We start from the raw sequence: 17,480 nt of genomic DNA on the forward strand, positions 1-17,480 counted from the left end.
CTCCTTGCCCAAGTTACCTGATGTTACAGTATGTAGAGCTATGTAGAGCCGTAGCTATATACAATTGTCATAATGCAACGAGCATTAGATCATGAATAAATTAATAAAGTTTCAGTACAAACGTTCATCATATCGCGTTTGTCGCTGAGTTTATGAGTGAAAGCAACAAAGAATTTCCTTGATGCACATGTACCCAAGTTCGTAGCGTGTATATAGCTTCGAGATAACAGTCTCTATTGATACCACAGAGTTGATGAATGATCGAACCGTGAAATTTAACGATCGACGCACCCAAAGATCAATGTCGCGAGTCCTCGAATTGGACAACCGGGCGGGCACGGCGAGTATCAGCATAAAATCAAGCATGCAAAGGACAAAGATCAGGTTCAAAACGTTGTCGCCCAACCAAATCTGGTGCGCAAGGAACCCAAGTATCATTTGTCGGTCTCGTCTAACTAGTGTCCATGGCATCACCACTGGCGCCTACAAGTGTAATCTCCTCATTAACGATCAAGTCTCTTATGTTTTCGCTCTTCCATGCTGTGGTCCCTCTTCTGAATGTGTAATGGCGTTCCTTCTCTACTCGCTCGTTGGGCTTGACAAAATTGCGAAGCATTTCCGTTTGTGTGGCCGTAATGATACACGCGTCAACGTTGGACCCTGAGCCAAGGTCGTTGAAGATACCAGCTGAGACGGCGGCTGAAACCAGAGCCAGAGCGTCGTTGCGCTAAATGGGACCGGGATTAAACATTGGCCAAATATGGTGACAGTAGAACGTACCTCCATGTTTGGCTTCCAGCTGCTTTCAAAGACAGCCATGGCTGCCAAGCTTCCGGAGCCCATGGTCACGTAGGGCAACTTGTCGGTAGACCCATGTGGATGGATGGTGAAAAGATGTGGCCCAGTAGAGTCAACCCCGCCAAGGACGAGAGCAGCTCCGACATGACCCTGGTATCTACGCATTGTATAGATTGATAAATTATCAAAATACTGAAGACGGTCGGACTCACTGGAAAAGGTATTGCTTCAGCATAGTCATTACAGTGACCACTCTTGGCTTTCTCCCAGTGGACATAGCATGGAGCTCCATATTTGATGATATTGACGCGGTGGTAAACTCAGTGTCTGCAGCAGTACCTGCCCCGCAGCACCGAATCGATTCTGTTATGTAGTGGATCTGGGGATGTGTTAGTTGACGCAAAGGATATTGATCTCCAAGAGCGGACCTTTTCACAATTCTTGTCTGCAATTATTTCGCCTTCTGTGGCACGCGTGTCGGCACCGAGGATGATGCCATCTTTGAAGAGACAGCCTACGATTGTGGTACCAGTGCTTGTAGCCTTAGGAAGGGGTATGCCCTTCTCCTGGAGGAAGTTATTTCTACGTGACTGCTCAAAACAGTAACTATGGATTATATATGATGTCCTACTCACCTAACAGAGTTAGAAAAGTCGAATCCAGGAGAACTGAAGGCCGATGGTTGTGACATTGTGGAGGATTATCTTAAAGTGAGCTTGCGCATTCGTGTTACGCGTCTGAATGTAGGACCCCTTGAACCTATTTCCATATTTGAACCTAATTGGCACCGCGGGGCTACTTCACTGCGGTCAGAAGCTGTTCTTGAACCCTCCACCGTCTCTCAAGTTCTTGTATCATTATCATCATTTGGAAGTAAACTAAATGGACGGCTGGAACAAACTTCAATCGAGCTTTTCAGGCTTAAACCTGGGCCAGTCCGCCAACAAGTTTGCAAAGGGCTTCAATTCCAGTGTTCAGGCAACCAGGGAGCGTTTAGGTCAGGTTGCCCCAGACGAAATTACCGAGTTGCCTCAAGGTATGACAACTTTCTCATAGTTTGTATGCTGAAATGTAATGTTATTTTAGAGTACAAGGACTTGGAGGCTCGCGTAGACGCGTTGCGTCAAGCACACCTGGCACTTCTCAAGTTCGTGCAATTCGTTTGTGTATTGGCTGATGAGTCTCACCTCCTTCAGAGTGACAAAGGCCTATGAGAGCGAGTCATATGACTACCCGACTCAAATTCAGGAATCTATCACAGAGCTCTCGACCACTATTGGCCATGGTATCACCAATTTCGCAGCTACAAACCTCAAAGGCACCAATCTTCCTACACCCTCACCTATTGCCCCGCAACTTGCCCAGCACAAGACTCTCCCTCATGCTCTCGGTCGCGCGGCGACCAATGCCGCTGCCGCCCTGCAGCGCACCCCTGGTGGCAATGAAGATAAACTCGGCAAAGCACTGACTGTGTATGCGGAAGTTTTCGACAACATCGCTTCGGCTCGCATCGAGCAAGACGAATCCATTCAGACTCAATACCTCCGCCCGTGGCAAACGACCCTTTCAACGTCTATCAACGTCGCCATGAAAGCACGCCAAGCTGTCCGCGTCAGCAGGCTTGAGTTGGATGCCGCTAAGCAGACGTCATTACTTCACCGTCCCATGGTCCTTCACATGCTTACAATTTCTGATACAGTCTGAAAGCTGCGACTCCCCTTAAGCAAGAGCAGGCCAGGCTTGATGTCGAGAATGCAGAGGATGACCTCGTTCAGAAGACGGAGGTTGCCATCACCCTTATGAAGACAGTTCTTGAAAACGTATGTTAATGTTACTCGCTTTCATGGCACCTTATCTTATTTTTTGCAGCCAGAACCTTTAAAGAATCTCAATGAGCTTGTGAAAGCTCAGGTATGTGTTTTATAATGGGGGAAGTCTCGGGGACTTACCCTTGATTTGTAGCTGCTTTACTTCGCTGCAGCTGCTGAAGCCCTCTCTTCCGCACAAGGGGAAATTGAAGAGCTCAGTGTTGCCGCAGAGGGAGAATATAGGTATTATATTCCTCCTTTATCAATCCCATCGCTCATATCTCGTTAGGAAGTCCCGCGACCACTGAAGTACCCTTGCACTAGATTCATGACATGTCGCTTGTATAATCTTCCGTTCGTGTCCCCGTAGTTTTAATTACCGCTACTGCTGTCCTCATATGCACAAACTGGCTTCGGACAATCGAGGTGTACCTGACCGTTAGTCACATCTAGACACGTCTGAACCTTTCTTCAGTTTCCTGCCCCTTATTATTTCCAAGCATGTATACCCGTGTACATACAACTGCAGCTGAGGTATTTCTGGAGCAGGAGCGACATCGATGTGACCAATTTGATCATGAATGTTCACGACTCTGCGCTACGGAACTTAAGATCCTCCTTGTTTGCACTTTGGATGTCGACTGATGAGGTATGTCGCATACTTTTTGCGAGTTACGGGACTTCATACCGGGCAGCCATGAGGAGATACGTATCTGGCTATGTGAACCTGGGACTGCCAATATTACGGACGCTGTGCCCGCATTAGGTCACATGGCGTCCAAGTGAGCAGGAGTATCGCTGTAAGTTGCATGAAAGTCAGGGGCTAGTACGAACTCGTGCTTAAAACTGTCATCACTACCAGTGTTGACCTCCATAGCCGAAACTTGCACGTTCTTATAGAATCTTAGTGTACATGTATTGCAAGCGCACGATGGTTCATTGCTGGTCAAGATACCAACCTCTCTGTTATTTGCCTCCCTAGTTGAATTTTCACTACCCAGAGGACAAATGCGCTCCTCGATAGGAATTTTCCATCCCTTGCTTGTCTCGGCAGCGAATCAAGAACTGGGCAGTGTTTCAACGTCATCCCATCACCGTCGAATGAAAACAAAAACACAATAAAAAATCCGTTGAAGAATCATTCTACAAATGGCGAGATGCTGGTGTTTGAATTAGTCCCAGTTATACAATACAGTCCATGAATGACAGATCAAGCAAATGACTCTCTCTCGTGTCTAATATCCCGACGGTCGTGCGCTTGACTTGGATGTATCATATGCACGAATGAGTTTCGCCTGATCTTGACGCCCGTTCTCCGTCTGACTGAATGCGAATCCGCGGTTCCGGCGCATGCGCTGGACGGCGCGGACTTTCTTGATTGCTTTTTGGAATCTGGGGCGATAATGGGTTAGCATCAACGGCAGATGACACTTGGTAGTGACACGCACTGTTCCTGGCGCGGACGGTAGTCAGGAATGTTGTACTTTTGTAGCTCTTGAGCGATATGATACGGAAGAGGGATGTAAGTCCGTCGGTAGCTTCACAAAAAGCGTCAGATAGTCATCCCGCTCTAGCGGACATGGACTCACTATTTCCAAACAAAGTCACGAGTCAGACAGACGATGGGTACGAGGAGGAGGACAAAATAAAACACGGCGTCAGTCCATAGACGAGGAACAAGTCCGTAGTATTCGCTAGAGAATCCAATGGCAGGGGCAACAACGGCGTATAAAGGAAGGAAGAGCATAGTGAAAACGAACGACCCGGGAATCGCTTGGGAAAGGCGTCAGTTGGACATTCATTCTTAAATGAAGACTTGTGCTCACCAGCAACAGTGTACTTTGTCCACAAACTAGATTCTGCATTAGTGTACGAGAATGGAACACGAATAGTGGCACGTACTCAGAAACCAAAGCGGCCTTGCCAAGAACAGTGAGCAGGACAGCCAGGTAAAGCATCGCACCCCAGAACCAATGCCCAGAGTCCAACCCCGTCGACTGCTTCAAATCTCCCCAGAACAAAATCACAGTAAACGTAAACAAAATCTGTAAACGCGATTAGTATCATGACCATCACCAATTTTTTCATCGCTTGGAAAGGCACTCACGAGACTGTGATACAGCGCATTGCCAACCCAGAGCCAGAATGCCGTCTTCGTAAAGAATACGTTCTTCTGCCCAAGAGCATATAGTTGCGGGTAGCGGTCTAGTATCCGCGCAGATACGAACTGATCGAACACGCCGATGACGAGAGGGGGGAGGACAGTAAAGATGACGTTGTAAAACGATATCGTCCATGACTCGTAGGCAATCTGCCCTGAGAAATTATTGAAGAAGGAATACTACGAGGTAATGGTCAGCTAGACATTCGTGAGTAGCGTGCGGATGCGTACCCAAAATTGTGTCATGTAGAGCGTTATATTCTTGTAAAATGAGTCTGTGGATGCTTATGATTCAGCAGAAAAAAAATACGAAAATACGTACAAAGAATGAGCTTCGACAACCTCTGATAACTCCATGCGCCATGAACCAGCAATAGCTTCTTGAGAAATCTGAACTGTGAAATTGCTACATCCGCAGACCGCGCGGCTTGTAGACCCTATACAGATTACTTTCAATCCTAATGCAATGCCGCGCACGAACGAAAACATACCTCGACTCCAGAGATACCCACACCCACATGCGCTGCCTGGATCATGCTCACATCGTTCGCACCGTCACCAATGGCCAAGAGAATACTTTTCTGGTTCTTCTTGACAAGTTTGACAACGAGAGCTTTTTGTAGTGGAGATACTCTGCAACAGATGACTGCGCGACACATGAGCGCGAGCTCCAGAAATGACTTTGAGAGCTCTTTCTCGAGTGCAAAACCTAGACTTTTTCCGTCTGCAATGAAAAAAAAAAACTTAGTCAAATGGTATTGTTTGATTTCGCGCGCGTGCTAACCTATAACCAGAGCCAGATCTTCGAGCTCTCCTGTGCTCCGCTGATTCTTTATCGCCGAAAGTCGCTTCTGGATGAAATCTGCAGTGTCACGCGAGTTATTTTCGTTGACGATGACCTATAGAGGTAGAGTATTAGTACTCGAAGAATTCCACCACGTTCCCAACTTACCAAGTTCATAGACTCCGAGATCAACCGACAGGACATGCCGATATTGATAGCAGTTTCTTGCCTGTCACCCGTAAGCACCCAGATCTGCGCACCGCATTAGCTTTCATAAAAACGGACGCCATGATGAAATGTCTGTGACAAACGTACCTTGATCCCAGCCATTTGTAACGTGTGTATCGTATCTGGCACGCCATCCTGGAGCTTATCCTCAATAGCCGTCGCCCCGAGTAAAAACATGTCCTTCTCAATCAACTCTGCCGCACTGTCAAGAGCGTCCGCACGTCCGTTGATCGTTGCAGCTGCTTGCTCATATATAGAGGCCCACTGCCGGTATTCGGCCTCTGGAACGTCGCGGTAGGCGACGCAAAGAGTGCGCAAGCCTTCAGTTGCGTAGTCCTGTGAATCGGTGAGTATGTCATACATTGGTGGCGCTGGGAGGGAAAATGAACGAACCTCAAGATGAATGAGTGTCTTCTCGGTGTACGGCTGTGACTTGGCGAGGCGTTCGAGGATGACGGTGTCTGCGCCCTTGCAGAAAAGCTTGATCGAACCGCTGGGCGTACGTACGATTGTCGACATACGTTTGCGCGTCGAGTTGAACTCGCACACATTGAGGATCTCGTACTCGGCGGGGGTGCTGTTGATTGAGAGAAAGACAGAGCGGGGTTTGCGAGTCTGCGGAAGAGTAAGTCAGTGCGTGCGATGAGGGGGACAGAAAGAATGTGCCGAAAAGTGTTTGACAAGGAATGAGTGACCCACGTGAAACTGATACCCCAACATTTCCGCCCCTGCCACTAGCGCCGCCTCATCTGGACTACTGGCCTGATAATGCGTCTTCCCGTCTTTCACCTCCGGTATCACCGTGTGGCACACCGCTAACAATGCCATAAACTCCCTAGCTGCCTCCCGCTCCCTGTCCTCGATCGCCCCCGCACTAACTGGCTTCCCTGCATCCCCGTACAATATCCCCCGCAGCTCCTCGAATGTCCTCGTACCCTCCTCCTCCTCCCCACCTTCCTCCGCCACATCAGCATACGGAACCCCTGCAACCGAGCACTTCTTAAACTCCATCTCGTTCCTCGTCAGCGTCCCCGTTTTATCGCTAAATACAAACTCGATCTGTCCGAGCTCCTCCACGAGCGAGCTGGTCCGGCAGAGCGCAGGTGTGTCCGAGGGCGCGTAGTACATGTCTAGATCGGCGTTGATAAGTTGGGCTTGTTGAAATTTGACGACCTCCATGGTGACGATGAGGGAAATCGGGATGAGGTTGTTGTAGAGGATGATAAAGGTGAGGATGTCTGAAGAGTTTGAGTGAGTGAGTGAGGGTAAGTAGATGAATGTGGGTGACCTTCAATAAATGCTTTTGCTGTTCAGATATGATCAGTTAACGTTTGAAGCAAGCTACTCGGGGGGAGGTACTCACCCTTGCCGGTGAATGTGCTTGGCTCCGCTAAATACCATTGCTGGCCGGACAAGAACCACTACAAAAGTTCTGTCAGCCCTATCCCTAATGAAGTAGACAGAACGCACTGTATTGATGCTGGCGCCGATCGTACTCCCGAGTGAGAGAGCAAGAAGGAAGACGAAGAGGAAGATGATGTGGACGTTAACTTGGCGCTCGACTGCCGTACGTTTGATCGGTGCCGCACTGTTCCCAAGGTGAGCATTGGAGGGGATCGCAAGAATTCCGTAAAGTGAAAAGCCTCGAATAAGATTGAACCACTCACGTTGCATTTCGCATGAGCTTCGTTTCATGGCCTGTGAACACTACGATCCCATATACCCACGGCGTATTTCTCAACTGCGCGCCCCTCAACAACATCTGATCTGGGCCCAACGGCACCGTCTTCGGTACATTCATATCGCTCAACAGTTCCAACGTTCCCTCGTATGTGTACAATGAGTTGTTCGGCTGTTCTGACCGCAATGTACCGTGCAAAGCACTTGCGAGGGATGGGGAGGTGAGCGAGGAAGTTTGAGGGGAAGCTTGTTTGATTTTGAGGTTGGTCTCGCTGGAGAGCGTCTGTCAGGGAAAGATAGAGAATAAGAGGAAAAACGTACCCGTCAAGATTGGAAGTCTCTATGTAACACAATCCCTCGGGCTCACTCGAGGATATGAGTACCAGGTCGGCTGGGATGAATTCATCTGACTCCACGCGCACAATGTCGCCTACGCACAGGTCTTTCCATTTCCGTGCGGCGAAAGCGTTCCCGGAGAGCGCCTTGCCAAGTCGCGCGTTGAGCTCGGAGTCGGATTGGTGTCGTTTCTGAGATGGGGTCAGAATGGCCTAGTGAGTAGATGAAGGAATAACGCACGAGGTCTTCTTGAACTTCTTTGAATGCGGAAGCGAGGAGGACCACGGCCAGGGGTGCGATAGTAGTATACTGGTTCGTGGGCGATACACCGGGAATCTGCTGGATGCACGCTGTAAACAAAAAGAACAAATTGGCATATTTCGAGAATTGTTCTGCGTAAACGATGCATCAGTGGGTGTTTCGTGGTGTACGCCATACCACACAGGACGCACCGGTAAGAAACTTGGGAAGAAATGTGACCATGTTGTACTTGCTCGTAGACACAAAGTTTGAGCAATAGTCGTCGTTCATGAGTGGGTTGTTGAGAGTGATTATGCGTTCGCCAGTAAATTCCTTGTCCCTCTGCCAGGGCCATTTCCACCTTCTGCGTCGCTTGAGCGGGCGGAGTGGTGTTGAGGATGGTTCCCCTGGGAAGGCAGGGCTAGGTGAGAACGCGGGTGACAGAGCGTCATCGTCAAATGCCCAGCCTTGTGGTTGTCCGTTAGGTGAAGTTGCAAGAGAAGCAGAAGATGCTCCTATGCCAGCTGGGGGTGCCGCTGAGCGAGCGAGAGGGAGACCGCTCTCCTGTGACTGCATTGATCTGGGAGCAGAGTACATAGCAAAATTGGAGTGAGAAGCGTCGTCGTCGTCATCGTCAAAGAAGGGATCCATGAGATTTGGGTGTTGTAAAGGAGGATAACCAGACGGAGTAGTATTAGAATCTGAATGGATGTATGGGTTGTTGGAGTGTCGCTGATGGTATCCGGACGCTGCTGGATTGGCGGTATTGACGAGCGCTGCAAAAGATTCATCGCTGTTCATGGTAGTGACGTCGGAATATTGAACGGAGCGGGCGACTGCGGTCGGTCGGATGGAAACAGTCACTATTTTGGTTCACAAGCGCAAAAACAGTTATTTCGGTTTCAATCATGAAACGAGTATGTACACCGACAACGTGTAAATTCTCTTTACCATCACAAATTTGTCTGAATAAACCTTTTAAAAGCCGACCATGTCCCAAGGTGATATAGTGTAGTGGTTATCACTCGGGATTTTGACATACAATCTTCCCGAAACCCAGGTTCGAACCCTGGTATTACCTCTTCTTTTTCATCTTTTGATGTCACCCCACATGAATTTAAAAGTTGATTCATCAGAGTTCACGGCGAGTAATGACACAGCGGCGGTTTCTGGGTTTTGCAGATTTTAATTAAAATGAGAACAATAAATTAGTCATTTGTACTTTGAATTTTATCACTAGGACAATAGGAAATTTCGACTAACGGCAAAATGACAAAGCACAATAATACATTTTAACACCATTTTGAAGTCCATCTAGATGTATAAAATCCTCAAAATTTTCTCCTTTTGAAACATGTTGGCCCAAACGCAAACTTTTGCAATCCTATTTTATCCAAAGATAAATCCAGCATGTCGAGCACAGGAAATTGTTCTGCAAAATATTACATAATGATGGGCATTTCCCATAACAAATGTGATAAGGGAAATGTGAAGTTTCATGCAAGGGAAAATGACATGGGCATTCAGCATATTGTTAATAATGATTATGGTAAGGTAATGGAATGGAATGGTAGGTATTAATGAGATTTGGTATTACATAGTCATGCATGACTGCTCTACAAGACAAATCTGGTCAAACCACAAATTGGTTAATGTCGATGGAGTAATTGCAATGTCTACAGTGCCCTTCTTGAGGTGACACTTAGCCACATTGGAGATAGAACCGCGATGACTTCCGTCCAGAACAATACACTGTTGTTTTTTTTTGTGCGGGGAGCTGCACTGAGATGTATGGCAGGTAGCATCAGGAAATCGCCGAGTCTTAGGTTTGTCTAGTTACATTTGATAAGATGGTACAAACAAAGTACATCAGGGCAAACCTTGTTAATGGTTGACTGTAAGATACCACATAGTTATTCAATGTCTACTCTCTATCATCTGGCCGCAACATTGACAGCCTTTGGTGTGGGCCTGCTACCATTGGCCTTTTGGGTGACATTTAAGCATAGGTTCATCATCTCACTCCTTTGGTCATCTGCCTCTCAATTCTTGGTGATGATATTGGATGACTATGTAATGTAACACCCCATAGTTACTCAATGGCTACTCTCTATCATCTGGCTGCAACATTGAGGACCTTTGGTACAGGCCCGCCACCATTGGCCTTTGGGGTGACATTTAAGCATAGGTTCATCATCTTACACCTTTGGTTGTCCACCTCTAAATTCTTGGTAAAGATGTTGCATGTCTATGTCATGTACCAGAATACCTCATAGTTATCCAATGGCTATGGGCGCCATTTGCCCATGATATAGGTAATTCTTTATGATCAGGAAAATCTGCTGTACCTGTTACGCTGAAAGCGTAGACTCAGGTAAGAGCTCTGTACTAAGTCTTTAGCGTAAGACAAAGATAATGCAGAGGTTCGTTATCGTTATCGTTGGAGTCGATACTTGGTGATAAGAATCAGCAAGTGAAGACAAGACTAAATGGTATCGATCAAGTAAAGACACTTAAGACGAAGAGTCTTTAGTGAAATCGTATACGAGAGCTGTCTTGCTCAAGGAAGGTCTATCAGAAGACTGAGTAGATTCAAGTTAGAGAATACAAGACAAGACGATCGACTACTTATAGGAAAGGTCAGTTCAGGGCAGGGCTACCGAGGCAATGGTAAGGGTACAGGGTACAAGATAAGAGATACGAGATAAGACGGCGATCAAGGATGCTGTACAAGAAGGTGATAAGACGTCATATGGTGATACAAGATAGGAGAAAATATATGGGGGTCCGGTCAGAAGTATGTTATCGTAACATTACCTCCCGTTCAAAGGTTTGAAGTCACCGACTTCAATCATCCTGGTTGGAATAATAGATGGGGTCAACGTCAATATCTGCCAGCATGGCGATGGCGTCGAGTTCATTCTCCTCCCGTTCTTCTGCAACACGAGCACGCTCATGGTCAAAGGCAGCTTCGAGTTTAGCCATTTCCGTATGGAACCGATCAGCAGATTTTCCGCGACGAAGGAGCTTCTTCCCTTTGAGGATGGGACAGAATGGGGTAAGGTGCTTGGGGGCGTATTTGCCACAAATGCGGCATTGGTACCTCTTGCAATGCTTCTGTTTATGCCCCCAATTGTTGCAAGTGCGACAGACGCAATTGAAGGGATAGGTTTGAGTCGTTTCTCCGGCTTCATACTGTGCTCTCTCGACGGAGTATTGTGCGGCAGTGGTACATCCTGGTGCGGCTTCGAAGTCGTAGTGTTTGTAATGATGTTGGCTTAAAGGAAGCCCCATAGAGAAAAGCAATTTAGGCTTCATCCGAGTAAGCCTTTGCGCTCTGCGGAGTATGTCCATCCTATCGTCACGATCGACGGGCGTAGTAGGAGGTGGGACAGGGATAGGGACCTCGTTTTGCAATGGGTAGCAAAGCGAAAGTTCAGGGGAGAGTGTCCTTGACTGGGACGGGGAGATATCAACAGGAATTTGCTGCTCTTCTTCTTCAGCTTTGGGGGGAGGCGTACTGGGAGGAGATAATCCGAGGAACGAATAATAGTCCTGAGGTGGTTGGGCTACAGGGGGGGGTGTGTATGGCACATAGAGCGAGCTGCTACGTTCTACTGCTTCTTCATCTTCTTCGATGATTAAGGGAGGGGTTGGAGTCACATGTCGCATTGCTGCGATGAACGGTTCGGGAGGTGGATTGAACTCATTTTCATCCTCTATCCTTCTGATTGCGTCATCGAAGTCAACTGTGAGTCTGATGGCATTCAAGACTGCATTCTTGATCTTGCTTTGGTTGTATCTGATGGGGATCGCACCAAGACTGGTGGAGGAGTCGAGTTGGAATTGCATTGCTGCGGGAGTGAGGGCGTCTGCTGCCCGGAAAATTATGATGAGTTCTTTGAGGGTGGCATTGCCGACCCTCTCTACATAGGCGTCAAGCCTCATAGCATACTGGATGTCGAGAATAACGGCTTCCCACATGGCCCGATGTTGGCCAGGGGTCTGGGGACGAGTAAAGGGATTGTTTTCAAAGAAGTTGGTGATACTGTGGTCGGAGCCATAAGAGCAGCTGGAGCGGTCAGACATGTTGGTTTCGAGTTAAGGTAGGTTTAAAGGCCTAATGCTCTAGAGACGAGTTTGAGTCTCTTTTTATAGGCATTGAGAAGCTCCGCTGCGTTTTCAAGTTCCGTTTCAAGGATCCATGAGTTCTCAGATTCAGGGTATCCAACCCAAGATACGAGATAACGACGTCTTGTGCCTGCCCCTTTGTGCGAGAGTATGGCTTCGATTTCGTAATGCTCTTCTCCATTGATAAGGTCAGGAGGTGGTTCAGAGAAGTTCGGGCCGTGTATCTCTGTCTCTTGATAGGAGGATAGTTCAGAAGCATGGAATGTGGAGTGAACTCTCCAGGTTTTCGGTAGCTTCAATTTGAACGTGATAGGCGATAGAACTTCTGTGATCTCGAAAGGGCCGTATCGCTTGGGAGCTAACTTCTTTGAGGGAAGTCGTGTGATGAGGTGTGCTGCGGAAAGCCAAACTTTATCACCTCGTTTCCATGGTTCATACTTCTGTCCATGAGATCTTTCTGCCATTCGTTGTTGAGCAAGGCTATGAGAAGCTAGGGCTTCTTCTCTGATCTTCTGAAGGTGTTTGATGCGGTCTTCTGCGGCTGGAAGAGTGGAGTCAGGGAAGGCGTGAGGGTATCCGCGAGGTTCGTATCCCATCATAAGGGAGAATGGAGAGGCGTTTCTGGCGCTGCCTTTTCTGGAGTTGTGGACGAATTCTGCCATGGGAAGGTGATTGGCCCAATCATTAGGGTTCGTTCGACAATATATTCGGAGATAGGTTTCTAGTTCTTGATTCATTCGTTCAGTTTGTCCATCGGTCTGAGGGTGGTAGGCGGTAGAAAGGGCGACTTGATAGTTTAGGAGCCTTCCAAGCTCTTTTGCGAGTTTAGAGGCGAACTGTGGTCCTCTATCGGAGATAATCTTGTCGTAGAGACCGAATCTAAGAAAGACCTTTTCAAAGAAAAGTTGGGCTACTCCTTCTGCGGTGATCGTTTTTCTGCAAGGGCAGAGAATTACCCCCTTCGTAAGGCCATGGTCTACCACGACCATGATAGAATCGAAGTCAAGAGACGGCGGAAGGTCGGTGATAAGATCAACGGATACCTGTGAAAAGGGGCGAGAAGCAGTGGAGGAGATCGGTAATAAGGGAGGGGTGGTAGGATGCGTATTCGGCTTCATTTGTTGACAAGTTGCACATCCGTCAACGTATTTCCTGATATATGTTCCCATCCCTGGCCACCAATAGGCTTTCTTCACGTTCCATTCCGTGATAGTGCGGCCCGGGTGTCCTGCCGTAGGATGATCATGGTGGAGGGTAAGGATTCGATGACGGAGATCAGAGGGTACATAAGCACGATTTTTGTAGAAAAGGACATCATCCTCGAATTTCCAATCGGAAAGTGCAGATTTCATAGGGGGAGCGCACACGCCGTTTAAGGCGTCTAATGCAGTGCGAATGGTAGCATCGTCAGATGCGTCATGAAGGAGTTTGAAATCTTCTGCAAGTTCAGCATCAATGAGGTTGACAAACAGCGAATCGGGAAGGAGGATAAGATCTTCGTTATCGGATCCAGAGAAGGCGTGATCAGATCGACGGGAAAGAGCATCGGGGGCGGCGAGTTTGGACCCGGGGACGTGGTGGAAGGTGAGATCATAGTTGCATAGTGTAAGCTGCCAACGAGCTTGCCTCCTAGTGAGTTTCTGTGCAGATCTGAAATAAAGGAGGTTCTTATGATCGGTGAAGATAATAACTGGATGAGGGTTTCCTTCGAGGAAATGTCTCCAAGCTTGTAAAGCGCGGATGACAGCAAGGAGTTCTCTGTCATAAATCTGATAATTTCGTTCGGCTGGATTTAGGGATTGGGAAAGATATCCGCAAGGATGGTACGCTCCATTTTCATCTGTTTGAAGGAGTACTGCTCCAGTAGCAAACAACGATGCATCTGTTGCAAGAGCAAACTGTCGAGTAGGATTGGGATTTCGGAGGACGGGTTCAGAGAGGAAGGAGTTCTTCAGCTTCTGGAAGGCTTCTTCACAAATGCTTGACCAAGAGAAGGTATTGTCCTTCTTTGTGAGGTCAATCAGTGGGCGTGCAATATCAGAGTAATGGGAAATGAAGTGTCGATAGAAGTTGCAAAATCCAAGGAATGATCGGACTTCTTTGACTGAGGATGGGGAGGTCCAATCGCTGATTCCTTTCAGTTTTGCTGGATCCATAGCAACTTGTCCTGGTCGAATAATCATTCCGAGATATTCAACTTCTTGAGCGTCAAAAGTGCATTTCTCTGGTTTGAGAAAGAGTGATTCCTTCCTAAGTTTCTGCAAAACTCGTCGAGTTCGCTCTTTCTGCTCCTGCAAGGTGTCCGAGAAGATTAGGATGTCATCCATATAGACAATGAGCCATCCTTCGTTGATTTCGGTTGCAAAAGTCTGATTCATGTATGCCTGGAAGGTTGCAGGAGAATTGCATAGTCCGAAAAACATGACTTTCGGTTCAAAGAGGCCGAAGGAGGTGGAGAATGCGGCTTTCCATCTATCATCAGGGTGTATGAGGATATTGTTGTAGCCAGAACGAACATCTATCTTGGTGAAGAATTTGGCATCGCTCAGCTTTGCGATAAGAGGAGGAATTAGAGGGAGAGGATAGGCATTCTTTACGGTCCATTCGTTAATGTACCTGTAATCTTGACAGGGTCTTAACGATCCGTCCTTCTTTCCAACAAAGAAGAAGCCAGATGCTTGTGGAGATTTTGACGGGGTGATAAAATCCTTTGCTACGTGTTCGTCCAGAAATGCTTTCAAAGCATCGGTTTCTTTCGGGGATAGAGGGTAAGCCCTCGATGATTTCGGAACGAAGCCTTCTTTGGTGTCAATTCTATGATCGAACCCAGGGCGAGAGGGAGGAAGTTTGTTCAAGCCATCTTTTGCGAAAATATCTGCAAAGTCATGGAGATATTCGGGAACAAGTTCTTCGAACGTTTTCTTCTTCTTTGCTTGGGCGTCTTCCATAGCAAACTCCTGTGCTTTGTTGCTTGTTTTGGTGTATTCTTGCGAAGCAGCAAGTATCCAAATGTTCCTAAGCGGAGTTTGTTTGGCAAGGATTTCTTTCTTGGAAGTCCCATCACGGGTTAAGGGAGAGTCGAAGGAGATGTTCTCGATTATTTGAACATTGGTCCCATCCGTAGCATATTCGATTAGTACTTCATCATCGGATAGAGGATAGGTGGCGATATCATCCGGATGTGGGAGGAATTGGGTGTTTCCAACCCATACATCTTCCATAGCGTTGAAATTAGGGAGTTCGGAGGTAGTTTCTTCGGGTTTCTTTTTCTTCTTCTTGATTTCTTCAATACAATGTTCCTTCTCATTGGAGAGCGTTTTGAGAGGATGAAAAGAATCGATTTCTTCTTCTTCGATAGTCACTTTCTTGGCTTCGAATAGGAAGGGTTCTACATGGTTTCTTCTTCTTTCAAGATTGATCTCGGTCTCAACGAGTTTAGATCGGGGTGATGAAGGAAGGGATATCGTGTTTTAGTCCAGTCGATGTCTGGATTCATGGCGGAGAGCCAAGGTTTCCCAAGGAGGACATTGTCTCGAGCAGAGAGCTGGGTAATATTGAATTTTCCCCACATGCATCTTTTGTCAAGTCTGATGGGTAGAACGCAATAATGGGAGACCATTCCCGCTTTTGAGTTGCTTCCATCCACAGTGGTGATATGGAAGGGTTTTCGGAGTTTGTTGTGGAGTTAATTTGTGTTCTTGACGAAGTCTTTATCAATAAAGAGCCTCCTGCTCCAGATCAATGATAGCGGTGGTTTCAACGGTTTTCGTGCTTTTTGTAGAGAAGAGTGTCACCGGGACACGGAATTCATTGCTTCGTCCTACAGTCTTAGTATACAGCACGTAAAGGGAGGAGTCTGACGTTGATACAGGTCCTCTGTTTAAAAATCCACTCGATTGGTATCCATATCTTCTTCATCGTCAGTTTCATCATCAGGGGTTTTAGCCCTTCCCTTTCCTTTCCCTTTTCCTTCTGACGCTCCTGCGGCTCTAGTCTTGGTTTTCTTGTCAGGGCAATCCCTGAACGATGACCTTGTTTCGAGCAATTGAAACAAAGACCTTTCTTGAAATGGTCATCACGTTGTTGGGGGGACAAGGTCCTATCCACATCCATTGCATCAGGGTCGCGTTGATGGTGAAAGCTGGGTTTAGAGTTGGCTCGTCCTTGACCAGAGTGATTCCCAGATCCTTTCCTAGATTGATTATTGTTCCTGTTTGCGTTTCGAACGCTTGTTCCATCTGCCAGTTGGCGCTCTGCTGGGTTGCTGCAGCGAACCATTTGTCTATGGTATCGGGAACCTCGGAGAGTCCATGAATGGCCTTCCTCAATCCATCTTTCAATCCTCTCCTGAAGAAGTACTTGAGCCCGATTCCTTCTTTCATTCCTGATAACGCAGAAAGGAGTTTGAACTCGGCAATATATTCAGCGATTTCTCCAGTTTGCCGGAGTCTTTCTAGTTTGTTCAAGGCGTCGGTTTGAGTATCAATGGATTGGAACGCGGTGTTGAAACTCTTTTCAAAGTCTGCCCATGATCCAAAGGATGGGGTTGCTCCGCTATACGCATTGGTGTAGAATGTTTCTGCCCAAAGTGCGGCAGTTCCTTCAGTCATATAGGCGAGGGCAGTGATGATCTTCTTCTTGTCATCGGTGTAGGTATCGGAGTTGGCAAAATGATAAGCCTTAATGCTAAACAACCATCTTGTTGCTTGGGAGGTATCACCATTGAAATCTTTAGGAGAACCGATCTTGAGTTCTGGGACTTTCGACATGGTCAACGGTCCTACTGGTGGTGGGCCGGTGGTCTGAATGGGTTCGGGGGAGGAACTGGTGGAGGTCCAACAGGTGTCCTGGGTGGGACAACGAACCCACTTGGGAGGGGGGGAGGAAAGAACTGTCTTGGGGTGGGTTCTGGGATGTCGTCGGAGCTTTCGGATGAGCTATCAGAGGTCAGGACAACGTCGTCGGAATCTTCTCTCCGAGATGAAGACGTGTTGACAGTTGGCCCTCAAGATATGAGGAGCCATGGAAAACTTGAATCTTTTGTTACGCTGAAAGCGTAGACTCAGGTAAGAGCTCTGTACTAAGTCTTTAGCGTAAGACGAAGATAATGCAGAGGTTCGTTATCGTTATCGTTGGGGTCGATGCTTGGTGACAAGAGTCAGCAAGCGAAGACAAGACTAATGGTATCGATCAGTAAAGACACTTAAGACGAAGAGTCTTTAGTGAAATCGTATACGAGAGCTGTCTTGCTCAAGGAAGGTCTATCAGAAACTGAGTAGATTCAAGTTAGAGAATACAAGACAAGACGATCGAC

The 17,480-nt window shown here is 47.4% G+C and overlaps 3 protein-coding genes and 1 non-coding gene across 4 annotated transcripts; 2 read left to right on the forward strand and 2 right to left on the reverse strand.

The window, feature by feature from the left end:
- Positions 1–343: 343 nt before the first annotated feature.
- Positions 344–1,509, reverse strand: DEU56DRAFT_970322 (nucleophile aminohydrolase). Its single transcript, XM_041359425.1, has 5 exons — positions 1,434–1,509; positions 1,227–1,380; positions 1,011–1,177; positions 781–955; positions 344–727 (listed from the first exon to the last, which is right to left on the reverse strand). The coding sequence occupies exons 1-5, from the start codon at positions 1,487–1,489 to the stop codon at positions 452–454; spliced, it is 828 nt and encodes a 275-aa protein (XP_041213896.1). The 5' UTR covers positions 1,490–1,509; the 3' UTR covers positions 344–451.
- A 41-nt stretch (positions 1,510–1,550) lies between these two features.
- DEU56DRAFT_775433 (BAR domain-containing family protein) lies at positions 1,551–3,198 on the forward strand. The gene is made up of 7 exons (XM_041351651.1): positions 1,551–1,834; positions 1,885–1,945; positions 1,995–2,444; positions 2,498–2,618; positions 2,668–2,709; positions 2,761–2,849; positions 2,896–3,198. Exons 1-7 carry the CDS (start codon positions 1,681–1,683, stop codon positions 2,912–2,914), a joined length of 936 nt encoding a protein of 311 aa, XP_041213897.1. The 5' UTR covers positions 1,551–1,680; the 3' UTR covers positions 2,915–3,198.
- A 334-nt stretch (positions 3,199–3,532) lies between these two features.
- DEU56DRAFT_775435 (Ca-transporting ATPase) lies at positions 3,533–8,953 on the reverse strand. Its single transcript, XM_041351652.1, has 21 exons — positions 8,248–8,953; positions 8,036–8,187; positions 7,781–7,986; positions 7,447–7,731; positions 7,250–7,367; positions 7,143–7,200; positions 7,068–7,085; positions 6,479–7,017; positions 6,173–6,394; positions 5,867–6,115; positions 5,720–5,803; positions 5,552–5,666; positions 5,259–5,491; positions 5,090–5,204; positions 4,999–5,042; positions 4,714–4,947; positions 4,509–4,651; positions 4,433–4,458; positions 4,196–4,379; positions 4,055–4,144; positions 3,533–3,998 (listed from the first exon to the last, which is right to left on the reverse strand). The coding sequence occupies exons 1-21, from the start codon at positions 8,834–8,836 to the stop codon at positions 3,842–3,844; spliced, it is 3,861 nt and encodes a 1,286-aa protein (XP_041213898.1). The 5' UTR covers positions 8,837–8,953; the 3' UTR covers positions 3,533–3,841.
- Positions 8,954–9,035: 82 nt separating this feature from the next.
- DEU56DRAFT_t35 lies at positions 9,036–9,116 on the forward strand. The gene has a single exon. It is a non-coding gene; the product is annotated as a tRNA-Gln (tRNA).
- Positions 9,117–17,480: the final 8,364 nt, after the last annotated feature.

Source organism: Suillus clintonianus, assembly GCF_016758775.1.
Source record: "Suillus clintonianus strain FC179 chromosome Unknown DEU56scaffold_6, whole genome shotgun sequence".
Taxonomy (NCBI): Eukaryota; Fungi; Basidiomycota; class Agaricomycetes; order Boletales; family Suillaceae; genus Suillus; species Suillus clintonianus.